At 41.1% G+C, this 18,014-nt stretch overlaps 1 protein-coding gene across 1 annotated transcript; it reads right to left on the bottom strand.

Moving 5' to 3' along the window:
• Positions 1 to 3,250: 3,250 nt before the first annotated feature.
• MAGEL2 (MAGE family member L2) lies at positions 3,251 to 7,477 on the bottom strand. Its single transcript, XM_027067877.2, has one exon. It carries the CDS (start codon positions 7,247 to 7,249, stop codon positions 3,719 to 3,721), a length of 3,531 nt encoding a protein of 1,176 aa, XP_026923678.1. The 5' UTR covers positions 7,250 to 7,477; the 3' UTR covers positions 3,251 to 3,718.
• Between the last annotated feature and the right edge of the window lie 10,537 nt (positions 7,478 to 18,014).

The raw sequence follows: 18,014 nt of genomic DNA on the forward strand, positions 1-18,014 counted from the left end.
AATCCTGATTTACCCTAGTCCACCTCTACCTGACTGCTCCTTGACCCTTAGGATGAGAAAAGTGAGCTAGGGAGGGCTGCATCTAAATCCTAGGAAAATTGGAAGCCATCAACTGCTTTACACCAAGTAAAACATTATGATCTGGGCAAACAATGTAGTAATTTGTGTGAGGGGAATTACTGAAGGTAGAGACCATGCCAGTAGCAGCTTCTAAGTTCAGGGAAGCAACAATGGCCACAGGAATGGAGAGAAGGGAAAACACTGACTATACAAGATGGTAAAACTGGCATGGCAGTATGACTGATCATATGAGGGAGATGCCTAGATTTTAGCTTTGGCAACAGACGCAAGACTGTCAGGAATAATCCTATATTCTTTCAAATATTATGACAGTAAATAAGAAAGTAGCATGAGTTGTGGCTGTGCTTGTAACTCTGAAGGTAAATTAACAAGTGGGCTCGATGTCCAGTAAAGGCCATAAGGGCCCTTGGAAGTGCTCCATCCATCATAGCCACAGTTATTAATTCTTGTTTGCTGACATTGTTGATTTATGGATGGCTTTGACAAGCAACTGACCTTTGTCTTTATGGCTATCAGGAGGCATGGCTTAGAGTAACGTCATTCCAAAATTCAGGTAATCATTTTTAAGTAAATATCTTAATATGTCAGTTTGCTTATAATCCTATACAACTGTGCACTCAATTTGGTCATATAGTTTAATGTGAAAAGACTTTTATTGAGATTGGTTTATGGCTTTGTTGAGAGTCTGTTAGCACCTACTTTAAACTGTTTCAAGTAGAGATTGTCATGCCACTGCTCCAGAGCACATAATTTTGTGTTGGAACAAACTTCAAGTTGTTTCCTGAGGAAACATTTGATCTTTTCGGCAGAAAACTCAATATACCACCTTAATGCTTGTATGGTTGTATGGGGAGAAGGCAAGTCCATATCCTAAGTCTTCCTTACATAAGCAGTTCTTTTTGTGAGGAACTCTTTGCCCCTCCTGCAGATTATTTCCATATGAGGAATTTGTAGGTAAGATAGTATATGTAGTTTTAAACCTCTTGAAGTTTCAGTTAGCTGAATTTATTTCTGGGTAAATTATAGTAATTTATACTTTCATCAGTAGTGTATAATTAAGGTGTCAGTTTCATAACAACTTTGTGTACATTGGGTGTTCCATGGGCTTTTATTTTATTCCATGCCAATTTAATGAATGAAAACTGGAATGCTGAGCTAATATTTCTGTTTTTAGATATTAATGGAGGTGGAATACTTTTCAATGTTATTTGCCACGTGCATTTCATTTTCTTTTCTTTCGTTCTTTTTTTTTGTTATCTGATACCTTTTGCCCATTTATTTACAAAGGTTTTATTTTTTTATCCATTTTACCATCAACAGCTTTGTACTACATTTATCTACATTTTAGAACTTTCAAATATATGGGTTTTAAATTTGTTCTTACTGCTTCTTACCCTGTATTTTCATGTATTCCCAGAGTTTTGTTTTCTGCCTTCTTACTTTATAATGTCAGCTGTTCTTTAACTTTTCCATTGAATATTTGGCTAATTATGTTATTTGTAGTTAAAAATTCATTATTCTTATAATTCATATCTCAGTACCATTTAAAGCAACTCAGGTCTTAAGCCCTTGGCATTAGTTAAATAAGGTTATTTGTTTTACATCAGATATGAGATAAATGAGATGGAGGATTGTGGCTTTGCTTCACCAAGAGCAACTTACTCAAGCACCCATGAGTAAATGATTTGGAGAAAACTATAGAAAAAATAATACATGAACTAAAAACAAACAAGAAATAACTAAATCAATGGGACACTTTACTATATCATAAAATCTTCTTTTGGGCATAGTTCTCAGCTGGGGCAGTGCTGTTGCCTTCAGTGGGCATTAGTCGCTGTCCTCAAAATAAGTAAATATTGATTTGGGGCAGAAACACAGTACCACTGACCCAAAGAGTTTACAAGAAACTTCCTCTGAATTTCTGGAAAATCTAGCCACTTGGACAACTTGCCAAAGATACCCTATAGCCAAGCAAGTCCTGTAATGGGGTCAGTCACCCTAGGAAGCTCAACTCTGTGTGTGCTGCAAAAGGACTCTCCATTTTATAAGTTCACCTCACACTATAGAGGCTCAGCTTCCTAAGTGCCAGTGGCTTGCACTTGAGGAAGAGATTTCACCTTATCCTATGATACAAGAGAAAAGAAAGCATGCTTGGGCACATATGCCAGTAAAATTATGGGCAAAGATTATGAAGCAAGTAGTAGCCAAACCCAGGTATTCAGCGTATGAGGTTAAGCACTGTAGCAGGGGTTGCACTGTACCGCTGCAGGAGCAACGGACAGAACCAGTGGCACACCACTAGGTGGCAGAAGAATTCCACTATCACCATTTACCTTACATCTGGAACTTCATCTTTACCCAGAGAAGGGGACTTTAGGATAAAATTCTTGATCCTTTTGGACAGTAAATGTAGCAGCAGTGCAGATGATTCTGGTCCACATGAAGAGTAGTAACTTCAGGAAACTCCTTTTGCATACACCACTCTGGTGTGTCCATGTGCACCTTTCCACCTTTCAGGTGGATTCACTCCCCACTTGCCTTCCCTCCCACATCAGGTTCTGTACCCAAGGATCGATTCTAAATCACTACAATGATTTAGAAACCTCAGACATTATCAGTTGACTTCCCTTGTATGTTAGGATTTATGCCCCCATCCCAACCAGGAACTTCCCCTTAGATCTCCATGTCACTAGTTATGTATCTCCTTTCCTCTCCACTGCCACCTGCAATCTGCAGGAAGATGATCTTCTTTTCCCACATAACCTTAACCTTAAGGAAAAAAGTCTGCTTCAAATTACAATTTAACTAAACTGTGCCATTTAATTGATCTAATGGAGTCTTAGATACTTACCTATAAAATGGGAATGACGCCTACTTTAAAAGACTATTGTAAGGATTAAATCAGATGAGGTATACAACCTATTTCTGATTCAACCTCACTGACTTGTGAAGTTTTACTCCTGAATTAAGGAAATCTTACATTTCATCTCACAACATAAATCACTGCATTATTGTGATAAATGCAGCAGTGTCCTTGAGAAAGTTTCATCACTGTGGTTACTACTATCACCGGTAGTGCTCTTGATGTTCAGATCTATTCAGAGAGTATGGGAAAACTGGGCTCCCACCATCTAGAGTAGAAATTAGAATAAAGACAAACACTTGCATGTTATGCTGAAAGTATATTTATATATATAGATATAGATATTTATTTTTCTGCAGACAGCTTTTACTGATGAGTCATTTTAATGTTCAAAGAACAGCCTATTTCAATACTACATAATCTGTACCAGAATGAGATGGATAGCTTCTCAATTCATTTCACAAGCCAGCACAACTCTGATACCAAAACATAACAATTATAACACAAAACATAGAATCACAGATCTCACTTAAAAATACAGATGCCAAAATACCAAATAGAACAGTAGCCAATTGAAATCAACACCACATGAAAATGTACAAAGCTTTGGCAGATATCAAGTTGAACCAAATTGAAATCCAAACTTACACACATAGAACTGGAACATAAACACCAGAAACAAAACACCCCCCCACCCCCCCCCCACCCTGCCCCCCTGTCAGCGGCCTCTGGCCAGGGACCCAAAGGAATGAGATATCTGCGGATGGAACCACATTAGCGGGGAGGGGAACTGCTGGTGGGGTCACCAGCATTATCACCAGATCCGGGCTCATCCTCATCCAAATCTTCAGATTCACACTCTGCCAGTGCTTCAAAGTACTGGAAAGGCCAGCACCGTGGATCTCTCTTATGGAGCTTGGCCAAAAACCTCAAAACAAGCATCTTGCTGGTTTCTAGGAATGCTCGGGGGCCCCAGAGGAACTCATATTCTGCTGGCTCTGTATAGGGTATTCGCCTGTACTCTAGGTACTTCTGCCTTACAAACACTTCGGTGATGAGCTTCTTTGTATTTCCGAAGAGAGCATGTGTCTCTCGGACATCCAAGCCTAACCTGTACAGAAAATTAAAGATCATGTTCTCCCTGACACAATTGCCTTTCATAAAGATGAGACTCAGGACCACCATAAGAAGGCCTAACTTGGGCCTGTCTAAGTAGGATGCCACTGGTTCACCCTTATGGTGCCCCAGCTTGTTGATGATAATGTAAGAGTGGTTTTCAGGATCAATTTCTTTCAATTGATAACCAAAGACACACTCTAGCTTATTGTTGGCACGGTTAATGATATCCAAGCACTCATCTTTATATTCACGAATGATGAATTTCACCATCTCTGAGCGCTTGATGGGCACCTTGGCTTGGTCCTTGACCAAGAGGAACTGCACCAATGCATTTGCTCTCTCATCCAAGGGAGACAATGGCTGAGTCTCCAACCTGGGGTCATTCTGGGTGGCACCAAATCCCTGAGAGAGACTGGTGAACTCAGAGATAATCAAGGGCTGAGGGCTACCTGGGCTTTCCCAGAGACCCAGGGCCCTCGAAGTGCTTGGGCCCTCCCAGGCACTCAGAGCCCAAGTTGTGCTGGGCCCTTCCCATCCACTCAGGATCCTGGAGGTACTAGGGCCCTCCCAGCCACTCAGGCCGCGGGAGGTACTTGGGCCCTCCCAGTCACCCAGGACCTGGATAGGGTTTTCAATCTCCCAGTCATTCAAGTTCAGATTTTCCCAGGGTCTCGGTGCCTGCCAGTCACGCAGGGCCAGCATTTGGCCACTGCTGTCCTCTTCGGTATTCAGATGTTTCTTCTTCCGGGTAGCTTTGCCAGAGCGACGTGGAGGCTCAGCAGAGGTTTTCGAGGCCTCTTGAATGGTGGCCATTGCCTTGGGGGCAGCTGCCGTAGCCATCAGGATGGTAGGCACTGCCTGGGATGCTTTTGAAGCATTCACATTGGGCTGTGGAACCCATGGAACTGCAGGCAGGGCCTCCACACAGGCAAATGGATCCTGCAGAGCAAGTGGCAGTGACTTCGGGGTCTCTGAGGGGGCAGATGGGCCCTGAAAGGCATTAGAAGAGGCAGGCTGGAACCGGGAGGTAGTTGGAAAGACTCTTGAAGTGGCAGTGAAGTTCTCCGATGTGGCAGGCAAGTTTTTCCAGGCAGTCGGCAGGTGTGCTCGGGCAGCTGACACTGCCTTTGGAGCACAAAAAGTGGCAGCGAAGATCATGCGATCCTTCGAAGGGGCCCTGCGTTCCTTTGAAGAGGTCCTGCGTTCCTTCGAAGAGGTCCTGCGTTCAATTGAAGAGGCCCTGGATTCTCCCGATGGAGTCATCAGTGATTTAGCGGAGCCCATGGGAAAATTTGCTGCCGCTATGGGAGCTCCGGGCTGGCCCTGCAAGGCTGTAGGGGGGCCTTGCCAGGAGGGCTGGAGTTGCAAGGTGGGCAGCTCTGCTTGCGGGCCCGAGGGCTGGGCCTGCTGGGTGGGTAGCTGGATTTGGAGGGCCTTTTGGGAGGCCGGGACCCCCTGAAAGGGCTGCTCCATCTGAACCAGTGGTGGGCCCTGCCTCTGGGCCTCCTGGGTGGGCACAGACTGCCAGAACTGCCCAGGAGCCTTAGGAGCCTGCCAGGCCAGAGCCTGGGCTTGCTGCACTTCCTGGAACTCCATCGACGTTGGCAGCTCGTGTGGCACTGGGGCTTGGCCTTTGGGGGCCTGCCAGATGATGGGCGGGCAGTGTGTAGGCTGTGGGGCCGACAAAGGGGCCGACAGCACAGCCTGGGGCGCCTGCGGGCCAGCAGGAGGCGCCGTGGGCACCTGCGTTGCTGGTGGGGCAGTGGGCACCTGTGGCGCTGCCCGCACCTGTGGCGCCGCCCGCACCTGCGTGGAGGGCAGCCTAGCCTGCGGGGCCTGCCGCAGCGGCGGCGGGGGCGGCAGGGCCTGCCAGAGCGGTGGTGGGCTGGCCAGGACCTGTGGGGCAGGCCGGATGGGTGGTGGTGCCTGGCGTATCAGCGGTGGTGCCTGGCGGATCGGGGGTGGAGCCTGGCGCACTGGCGGGGGACCCGGCCGGATGGGCGGTGGGCCCGGCCGGATGGGCGGTGGGCCCTGGCGCACAGGTGGTGCCTGCCAGGTAATTGTCGGAGCCTGCCAAGTGACCTGCGTGGCCTGCCAAGCCAGAGGTGTGGCTTGCCAGCCTTGTGGCGGGGCTTGCCAGCCCGGCGAGGTGGCCTGCCAGCCCGGGGGTGTGGCCAGCTGCGCCGGCGGGGCCTGTGGGCCCTGGGGAACCTGCGGAGGAGCCCTTATAACCTGAGACTGGATTTGCAGAATCAGAGGCTGAGCCTGTGGGGCCCAGGACGCCAGAGGCTGCTGTGCAGGTGGGGCTGTCGGCTGTGCCATCGGGGTTCCTGAAGCTGCAGGCTGCGTGATCGGAGCTCTCGAACCTGGAGGATGAATCATCAGGACTCCGGGACCAGGAGGCTTGGCCATCGGGGCTCCTGGAGGCGGAGGCTGGGCAATCAAGGCTGCCGGGGGCGGAGGCTGAGCCATCGGGGCTCCCGGAGCAGGAGGCTGGACCATCAGGACTCCCGGAGTCAGAGGCTGGGCCATCAGGACTCCTGGAGTCGGAGGCTGGGCCATCGGGGTCCCCGGAGGGGGAGGATGGGCCATCGGTGTCCCCGGAGGGGGAGGGTGAGCCATCGGTGTCCCCGGAGGGGGAGGATGCGCCATCGGTGTCCCCGGAGGGGGAGGATGAACCATCGGGGTCCCCGGAGGGGGAGGATGGGCCATTGGGGTTCCCGGAGGGGGAGGATGGGCCATTGGGGTCCCCGGAGGGGGAGGATGGGCCATCGGGGCTCCGGGAGCTGAAGGATGCATCATCAGGACTCCCGGAGTCGGAGGCTGGGCCATCGGGGTTCCCGGAGGGGGAGGATGGATCATCAGGACTCCGGGAGTCGGAGGCTTGCCCATCGGGCCTCCCAGAGGGGGAGCCTGGACCATCGGGCCCCCCAGGGCCGGAGGTTGGGCCATCTGAGCCACTGGGGTAGGCGGCTGGCCCTGTGGGGCCTCCCAAGCAGGCTGAGGTGCCTGCCAAGCGGCCAGTGAAGCCTGCAAATCAATCGGAGGTGGATCCCAAGGGACTGGCGGAGCCCGAGAGGAGGCGGGCGGGGCCCGCATCAGAACCGTAGGGCGGCTATAGACCGGAGGCTTGGGGGCCTCGGCCGGGGGACTCGAATCACCCAAATTCTTACTTAGCTGCGACATGTCCCTTTGCTCTGACAGCTGGTGGGCCTTTTCCTCCGACAGCTGCTGGGCCTTTTCCTCCAGAGAGAAGAGAATGCCTACGTGGCTGATCAGAGGATCCCTCCCTGCTGACTGGTGAATAGGAAGTAAGTGCCCTTAGCTCTGCAGCTTTCCGCAGTAAGGAGGAGGGGGGAAGGGGGCTCAATCCCGCCCCTTCCCCGCCCCCGACCACCACAAGTGGATAGTGCATAGGGGCGTCTACCAGAAATCCTGGCTGACACAAGATCCCTTCTCACTCTGTCCAGTCCCCAAATGCAGTCTGGTCAGACTTACCATGGATGAGTTTTCACAGAGGAGTGACAGGAACAGATCTATGTTTTAGAAATCACTGTACTGCAGTATAGAGTAGGAAGAGACCACTGGTAACATGGAAGGCATCCATGAGGGGGGAGATGGTGTGGTCTGAGCTCAGATACAGCAAAATCAGAGCCGGAGGATTAAAAAAAAAAGTGCATATATGTACACGAGAGATTCAGGAGTCATAGTAGGCAGCTACTATAATTTAATAAAAAGAGATATAGAAGGCATATAAGTTTGTCCTGGGAAAAAGGGAAATTGCTGGTATAGTTAATTCTCTTAGGGACACAGTGGGAGGCACATAGGAAGAGAGATTTATGAGTATTGATTGGGACATGGGCATTTGCGGTGCTGTGAGACTGCCAAGGAGAGATGCTCTGTAGACAATATTGTATGATGGCTTGGGATTCTAAAGAAAATCTGACTGCGCATTAAGGTACTCCTTAACTGTGGGAGTGAATGTGTTTGTAGGAAAATCATTTAGAATGAAACTCCTGAGATGTGTCTTGAAGAATACAGGCATTTTTAGACACAACAGAGAAAAGTGATGGCAAAGACTACAGAAAGAAAGAAAGAAATTATGGAAATTCAGATGCTTGAGACATCAATGGAAGATAACATTTTCAGTACCAGGAAAATTTCCTGTGGAATGGCTGGCACAAGAGAATGAGGTGGGTTTCTTGGTGCTGTTCATCAGTTACAGAGCGGGAAAGAAACTGAAAAAAATTAAGGCCAAAAATGCACTAGAAAATAGCAAAATGAGTGAATAAATAGATCTAAGACTAATATATAGGGAAAACAGATGATGAATAAAATATGAAATTTTGGGGGTATCTACTCATGAGCAAAATCACTTTAAAATTAGACAGATAGATACACAGATAAAGTAGAAGTCCTCAAAATTATTGGGTAACACTACACTACTTCATGTTGAAAGGAAGTGATAGTCTCACTTCTAGTTGGGTAGTTTTATGGGAATACACAAAATGATAAATAGTAAGGATGTTTAGTTTAGAAGAGACTGCTTTCACCTAGGGCAAGAGTCCAGAGTGACAAAAAACATGAATGATACCACAAGGGGGCAGAAGAGAATGATGAAGGCTATACCTTACTCCTCCTGAAGTGCCCTTAGACAATGTTCCTCAAATTTGGTAATTTATGAATCCCAATCAAGACATAAACACACTCCCAAGGTTATAATTGCCTTAAATAGTGAAGGAATAATTTAAGAGGGAGGTTTCCGGGTTTTATTTTCTGGTAACTGAAAGGATGAGGGATCATTTATTATCCCCAGGAACATCTTCCTTTTCAAAGACAAGCGACTCTTTCATGGTGCCTAATATGTAATTCCCATATATACCCACAAAGCTGCTTCTACAGAATGCATGCCACCATACTTCATGGCTTCCAGGTCCTTCTTGTGCACTAATAGTCCATATAAGACTTCTCATTTTGGTAGGGTTTAGAATCACTTTAGAGGGACCAGCTAGGCATATAAGCTTGGTGTTCCCCTATCACCAATTCTGCCACATGACAGCTACTGTCTATGAAAAACTTTGGGATATTGAGTTCATGTTTCAGTCTATGACATTTATACCCTCAAAAAAGCATACTTGCTCCTCCTCTAATTAAAATGTATAAATTACTGAAAGATTAAGTTCTTTTACTAACCAATTTTTTTTTTCAGGATTATGGCATATTTAACCTTCAGTCCACCATGCTTTGGGACATTCTACACAATCAATGGCTGCTAACAGGGTTCAGTTGTTCTCACTGATTGGTGCTCAATGAATAGCATCACCGCTCAATATCAACTCCCACTAAATTCATTATGTAAAAGGGGGCCCAGTTTATGCCTAAAGGTGATACATAAATGAAAAAAAGAGGTAACGGGAACTAAACAAACAAACAAACAAAAATTATGTCATTATAAATGGAAAGTAGTCAAGTTGTACATTAGCACTAGTATGACTCCTTGTAACATTTTTTAACTGGTAGAGAAAAGTGTGACTATAAGTATATAGTGATTCTCAAGGGGCCAGTAATGGCAGATGAAATGGGCTTATTTTTCTCTGGAAAATCTGCCTATTTTGGACCATCAGTGCTCTCAGATCCAGGCCACTTGACAGCCTAGCTACTCACAAATGATCTACTCCCAACATCAAATACACCTGAGAAATCAAGTAACATACAACTCTTTTGTGAAGACAAACTGCTTTAATAACAGCAAAGCCCAATACTGTCCTGAGTACAGTGGGTAATTTGGACTACAAGGTTTAAATAGGTCTCCTAAAACATGCCTTCTCATTATGGGATCTTTGAGCATCCTGAAGCCCTACAACCATTCTGTGTGTATATTCTTCCACTTCTATGCCTCTGAGCCAAGTATTAGCAAAATTTCTTTTCCTAGCTTCCCCATGAGACAGTTTAAAAACCCAAGGTGAGGGGCACCTGGGTGGCACAGTCGGTCAAGCATCTGACTTTGGCTCAGGTCATGATGTCGTGGTTCATGAGTTCGAGCCCCACATCAGGCTCTCTGCTCTCAGCACAGAGCCTGCTTCAGATCCTCTGCATTCCCCTGCCTCTCTCTCTCTCTTTCCCTCAAAAATAAATAAAAACATTAAAAAAAATCCAAGGTGCTTAGAAAGCAAAAGGCAAATATATACAAAGCATTCATGGGATGTAGATGTCTGTCTTGTAATTATACAGGACTTTCCATATTTTCATAAGTATGTAATAAAAGGATAACAGAAGTAATTGAAAAAAAAACTGGTGGAAGGAGAACTGAGAATAGACAAATAGAAGTAGGAAAATCATGAGTCATACAAAAATTAATTTTTTTATATTTATTTATTATCTGGCTCACCACAAGAATAGAGCCTCCATGTAGACAAGAGCTTTGTTTTGTTCACTCTTGTATACCCTGTTCATCCTGAGTGATCAGTAAAAAGTTCTTTAATAAAAGTGTAAGATTAGCACAAGAAGTACCTATATTTCACTCCTATATAGCTTTCAGACTTAGTGTATATATTTATAAGTGGGTAAAATAATCTTTTATGATTTCCAAAAAGTCCAAAATAATTTATTTATGAAATGCCTTTTATTAAGGATTCAGTAGGTGCCCAGCAGTGTGGTATGAGCAATGCTGAAGAGAAAAATCTGTCACCACATCTTATAGACACATACATAGCATCTATAGATATTAACATAGTATTTTAGTGAATAAAGTGTTACTGTTTGCATTGTTTAAAACTCATAATGGTCATAGATGCAAAGAAATGAGTAGTCATTTATACTTGAAGCATGGGGGGGTGTAATTATGGAAGTAGCAATGAAAAGAAAAACAAACAAATAAACAAACAAACCCAAAGCTGTTGGAACTTAATGAGTGTTCTCCAAATAGACAGACTGAGTGCTGAAAGGTGCAGAGGAAACAGGATGTATCAGAAGTACAAGGCATGAAAGAAGAATTGCACAGAGTTCATTAAAATTGCATAATTGCTATTTATTGAATGCTTATTATGTGGTCAAATACCATTGTAATATATTCATCACAAAATCCTCAAGTGTTTGGGCCCATTGTATACGTCAAGAAATTGAGGCTTATGATGGTAAGTAATTTGTCACAGATATGGCAATATATTGCAGAATCTGAAATTAAAGCCTGACTATTTGTTGCCAAAAGCCAACATTCTTAGCCATTACACTGGTAATTGAAAAAATAATAGTAACCTGTGTAATGGCTAAGAACGTTGGCGTTTAGCAACAAATATATATTTATATACATTTAAATTTTAGATATAATTAGAATAAAAAGATGTGCATATATCTAAAGTATTCTGTTTAGTAACCTTTGTCATGGAGTAATCATCTCTCAAAACAAAATAAAGAACATTTTCTTTACCAAATAAATGTCCAACGTGTCGTTTTCTAGTCAATTCCTCTATGTCCAAAGGCAACCACTTTCTGATTTCTCTCACCATATATCAGTTTTGCCTGTTCTCAAATTTCATGTAAATGGAATCAGTACAGTATATACTATTTTTGTATGGAGATTCAATTTTTTTAAAAAAGTTTTAAACAAGTTGTTGGCTGCATCAGAAGTTTGCTATTTGTTTAATGATAAATAGAATTCCATTTTACTTATGCTGTACCTGTTAATCTATTTATTTATCAATCATCTGTCGACATTTCAGATATTTACAATTTGGGGCTAGTATGAAAAAAAGGATGCATTGAAAATTATTTTAACTATTTTCTTATTATGTTATATTTATAGATAGAACATGAATGGGAGAGAGGGGGAGAGAGAGAGAGAGAGCACATGCCTTAAGGAAGCTCCACACTCAGCATGGAGCCAGACATAGGGCTCAATCCCACAAACCTGGGATCATGACCTGAGTTGAAATCAAGTGTCGGACTCTTCAGGGAACCACCCAGGCATCCCTAAAATTATTTTTTGAGAAGGAATTTTCATATTGAAATGAAATACCAGGTTGAATGATGTGTCATTAAAGATAATATAGTAGATATTATCTTTAAAAACTAATTCCAGTGTAGTTAACATACAATATAATATTAGTTTCAGGTGTACAATACAATGATTCAACAATTCCATATATCACCCAGTGCTCATTATAATTGCACTCCTTAATACCCATCACTTATTTCACCAATCCCTCCACCCATCTCCCCTATAGTAACCATCAGTTTGTTCTACATCGTTAATGTGTGTGCTTATCTTTATAAGAAGTTGCAACAGTTCTCCATGGTTGAGTTAGACCATTTTACATTCTACCAGAATGTATGAGAATTCCAGGTGCTCAACAGCTTTACAAAATGTTATGTTGTTAGTCTTTTTTTATTTTGTTTATTCTAGTGGATGTGAAATCATGATTGTAAAATTTTACACTCCTATTTGCAATGTATGAGATTCCAGGTGCTCCATGCCCTTGCCAAAATTGACATGATTGGTCATTTTGATTCTAGGAATTCCTGTGGGGGGAAAAAAAGGTGTATCGTGGTATTTTTGTTTGTATGTTTGTTTAAAAATAGGTTATTGTTTTATTTATTTATTTGTTTTATTATTTTCTTAATGTTTCATTTATTTTTGACAGAAGGCAAGCAGGGAAGGGACAGAGAAAGAGGTACAGAGAATCTGAAGTGGGCACTGTGCTGACAGCAATGAGCCCAATGTGGGGCTTGAACTCATGAACTGTGAGATCATGACCTGAGCTGAAGTTGGATGTTCAACCAACTGAGCCACCCAGGTGCCCCAATAAGCTATTTTTAGAGCAGTTGTAGGTTTACAAAAAAAAAAAAATTGAGGGGAAGAATTGAGAGTTCCTATATATCTCATGCTCCTCTCACACATATACCCACAACTTTCCCTGCTATCAATATCTTTGCATCTGAGTGTTATATTTCTTACAATCCATGAACCTACATTGACACATCAATATCATCTAAAGTCTATAGTTTAAGGTTCTCTCTTGGAGTTGTACAGCCCGTGGGGTTTGATATATATATGGCATTAATCCACCATTATAACATAATCACAGAATAATTCCACTACCCTAAAAATCCTCTTGTGGTGCCTATTCACCCTCCTTGCTCCAAATGCCTGGGAAACACTGATTTTTTTTTAATGTCACCATAATTTTGCTTTTACCAGAATGTCACTTACTTTACAGTATGTAAACTTTTCTGATTGACTTCTTTCATTTACTAATATGCATTTAAGATTTCTCCATGTCTTTTAATGGCTTACTAGCTTATTTCATTGTTAGTTTTGAATAATATTCCATTGTCCGGATGTATGACAGTTTATCTATTCACGTATCTATCTTGGTTTCTTCCAAGACTTGGAAAATATGGAAAAAGCTATTAAAAACATCCATGTGTACATTAATCATTTTTATTGTGGTATAATATGCCACTTTATAGATTTTCCATGGTTTGTTTATCACCTGTAATAGGACATCTTGTTAACTTCCAAGTTTGGGAAACTATGAATAAAGCTTTTATAAACATTTGTGTGAAGAATTTGTGTAGACATACGTTTTCAACTCATTTGGGTAAATACCAAGGAGTACATTTGTTGAATTGTATAAGAGTACATGTAGTTTCATAAGAAACTGCCAAACCGACCTCCAAAGTGGCTGCACTTAGAGGCCATTTGTATATATTCTTTGTGTATTTCACTCTTTTTCTCATTTCTTAAATTGGCTTCTCTCTTTATTGTGGATTTTGACAGAATTTACATTATTCAGATTTTCTATTTCCTCATTTGCCAGTTTGAGTGAATTCTGTTTTTAAGAATTTTTTAATTTCATTTGAGTTATCAAGTTTTAAAGTTAAAATTGTCATTCTTTGCTAATAATATGTTAATTGTAAAAAAGTTTAAACTTAACAGTTTCTTTTTACTAAATGGAGAATAATAAAATATCCTTTTATTATTATCTCAGTATCTGTATAATATGCAGTATTGTCTTTCTTTAATTCCTGATTATGAGTGATTTGATTTTTTTTCTCTTTTATATTATTTTGTTCTTTCATTAGTTTTTCTAGGGGTTGCCAATTGTCTTATTCTTTTCAAAGAATAAATGATTGACTTGTGTAATTTTCTCTATTGTTGTTCTGTTTTCTATTTCAGTGATTTCAGTTCTTATTTCTATTCTGTTTATTCTTCTTGTTTTAATTTTGAGTTTTTTATTTTACATTATTAGTGTGGAAGCTTAGGTCATTTATATTAAATATTTCCTGTTTTGTAAACTAGTCATTAAAGCTATACATTTCTCTTTCCATCTTATTGTAGAAGCATTTTACAAATTTTAGAATGTTATGTTTTTATTATTATTACTTTGAAATATCTTATAATTTTCTTTAGGATTTCTTTTTTGATTTATGGGTTATTTGGAAGTATGTCATTAATTTTCAAATATTTGAATATTTTATATATATTTTCATAATGCTAATTACTAATTTAATTCCAATGTAATCAAGAATATGTGCAATATGATTTTAGTTATTTTAAATATATTAAGATTTTAATGTAATGCCAGTAAAGGGTCTATTTTGAAAAAAAAAAACTCTGTATATACTTGAAAAAAATGTATTCTGCTATTCTTAGGTATAGTTCTATAAGTGTCTCCAAGGTCAGTTTGAGCATGTGTTCACATATGTTGTACCTAACTTTTAAAAATCTAGTTATTCTATCAACTACTCAAGCATGTTCGAATTTTTTAATATGGTCATAGATTTGTCTATTTCTCCCCTTAGTTACGCAATTTAATATAATATGCTATAAAACCTAGGTCACACACATTATGTGTGTGATTATGTCCTTTTGTTTTTGTTTTTTCCTTCAAGTTTTTATTTAAATTCCAGTTAGCTAACATACAGTGTAATATTAGTTTCAGGTGTAGAATCTAGTGATTCATCACTTACATACAACATCCAGTGCTCATCACAACAGGTGCCCTCCTTAATGCCCATCACCTATTAATCCATCCCCTGACTCACCTCCCCTCCAGCAACCCTCAGTTTGTTCTCTATAGTTAAGAAGCTGTTTCCTGATTTGCCTCTCTTTTTTTCCCTCTATGTTAATCTGTTTTATCTATTAAATTCCACATATGAGTGAAATCATATAGTATTTGTCTTTCTGACTAACTTATTTTGCTTAGCTTAATACATTTTAGCTCCATCCATGTCATTGCAAATGGCAAGATTTCATTCTTTTTTATGGCTGAGTTAGAGTTATATATATATGTATACACACACACACACACACACACACACACACACATATATGTATATATATATGTAACTGTGTGCATTTACCTGGTTATTAGTGATGTTGAGCACTTTTTCATGTACTTGCTGGTCATTTGTATGTCTTCTTTGGAAGAATGTCCATTCACTAACTCTGCCTATTTTATTTTATTTATTTTATTTTTTAATTTTTTTTCAATATATGAAATTTATTGTCAAATTGGTTTCCATACAACACCCAGTGCTCATCCCAAAAGGTGCCCTCCTCAATACCCATCACCCACACTTCCCTCCCTCCCACCCCCCATCAACCCTCAGTTTGTTCTCAGTTTTTAACAGTCTCTTATGCTTTGGCTCTCTCCCACTCTAACCTCTTTTTTTTTTCTTCCCCTCCCCCATGGGTTTCTGTTAAGTTCCTCAAGATCCACATAAGAGTGAAACCATATGGTATCTGTCTTTCTCTGTATGGCTTATTTCACTTAGCATCACACTCTCCAGTTGCATCCACATTGCTACAAAAGGCCATATTTCATTCTTTCTCATTGCCACGTAGTATTCCATTGTGTATATAAACCACAATTTCTTTATCCATTCATCAGTTGATGGACATTTAGGCTCTTTCCACAATTTGGCTATTGTTGAGAGTGCTGCTATAAACATTGGGGTACAAGTGCCCTTATGCATCAGTACTCCTGTATCCCTTGGGTAAATTCCTAGCAGTGTTATTGCTGGGTCATAGGGTAGGTCTATTTTTAATTTTCTGAGGAACCTCCACACTGCTTTCCAGAGTGGCTGCACCAATTTGCATTCCCACCAACAGTGCAAGAGGGTTCCTGTTTCTCCACATCCTCTCCAGCATCTATAGTCTCCTGATTTGTTCATTTTGGCCACTCTGACTGGCGTGAGGTGATATCTGAGTGTGGTTTTGATTTGTATTTCCCTGATAAGGAGCGACGTTGAACATCTTTTCATGTGCCTGTTGGCCATCTGGATGTCTTCTTTAGAGAAGTGTCTATTCATGTTTTCTGCCCATTTCTTCACTGGGTTATTTGTTTTTTGGGTGTGGAGTTTGGTGAGCTCTTTATAGATTTTGGATACTAGAACTCTGCCTATTTTAAAAATTAAAATAATTATAATTTTTTCTAGTAAGTTGTATGAGTTTTTTAAATATAGTTTTCAGATATTAACCCCTTATTATATATATAACTTGAAAATATTTTCTCCCTCCCATAGGTTGCCTTTTCATTTGCTGGTTGTTTCTTTTGCTTTTTAGTTTGATGTAGTCCTACTTATTTACTTTTGCTTTTGTTGCCTTTGCTTTTGCTATCAAAACCAACCAAACAACTTTGCCAAGACCAATGTCAAGGAGATTTTTCCATGTTTTCTTCTAGGAATTTTATGGTTTCAGGTTTTATTTTTATTTATTTTTAATTTTTTAAATATTTATTTTTGAGAGAAAGACAGAGACGGGAGGGACAGAGAGAGAGAGGGACACACAGAATCTGAAGCAGTCTCCACACTCTGAGCTGTCAGCACAGAGCCTTATGTGGGGCTTGAACTTGTGAGAGATCATGACCTGAGACGAAGTCGGATGCTTAACCAAATGAGCCACCCAGGTAACCCAGGTTTCAGGTTTTAAATGTTCAAGACTTTAATGCGTTTTGAGTTTATTTTATATATAAGATAGTGGTCCAGTTTAATTTTTTTTTTGCATATGGCTGTCCAGTTTTCCCAACACCATTTATTGAAGAGACTATTATTGGCTCTCAGTTTCATTGTTGAGGTGTATTTTTGCTAGATATGGAATTATAGACAGACAATTTTATTTTTTCCTTTCAACACTTAAAGATGTTATTACATTATCTTTTGGCAATAAGACATCATTCTTAGTGTTCTTTTCCTGTATGTAATGTTCTTTTCCACTCAACTACATTTAATAATTTGTCTTTATCTATGGTTTCCATCAATTTGATGATAGGTTTACTGTGGATTTATTTTGCTTATCTTAATTGGGGTTCACTGAGCTTATTGCATTTGTAGGTTAATACATATCACCATTTTAACAAAATTCTCAGCCATTAACTCTTCAAATAATTCTGTCTCACTCTCTCTCTCCTCTAACCCCCCCTCTTCTTTTTATTCCATCTCCTTTAAACCCAATTGACAGCTTTTTTTATTCACTGAAGATTTTTCTTTACTCATTAGCTCTGCTTCTACATCTTCAAGCCTCAGGAGGTCTTTCTTATTCTTAATTTACCAGGCCACTGTAATGTACTCAATGAAGATTTATGTGGACTTTGGGAGAAATTGCTAGCAGTTTTCTTTTGCTGCTTAAGCCTCCTGCAGACTGCTGTCTTGCACTCAGGGAAGGATCGGTGCATCTTGAGGGGATAAGCTTTAGCTCTCCTGTCTTCCATCAGCTTCCTCCTCCTCACTATCTTGCACTCAGGGAATGATTCATGCATTTGTTTCATCTCCCCTGCCTTGCTCTCAGCCATTGGTGTGCTACTCACATGTAGCCAGTGAGAAACTTGAAGGAAATATTTGGCAAGTGGATTTGGACTTCTTTTAGACTCTTGAGAATTTGATTTTGTCATACCAGACAAAGTGTAGTCAATAAAAGTTTGTTAGTAGTTTGAGTGGCTTCTCTTTATAG

The sequence above is a fragment of the Acinonyx jubatus genome, chromosome B3 (assembly GCF_027475565.1).
Source record: "Acinonyx jubatus isolate Ajub_Pintada_27869175 chromosome B3, VMU_Ajub_asm_v1.0, whole genome shotgun sequence".
Classification (NCBI taxonomy): domain Eukaryota; kingdom Metazoa; phylum Chordata; class Mammalia; order Carnivora; family Felidae; genus Acinonyx; species Acinonyx jubatus.

Coding starts and splice junctions, on each gene's coding strand:
- MAGEL2 (XM_027067877.2), bottom strand. CDS start 7,249: ATGTCGCAGCTAAGTAAGAATTTGGGTGATTCGAGTCCCCCGGCCGAG.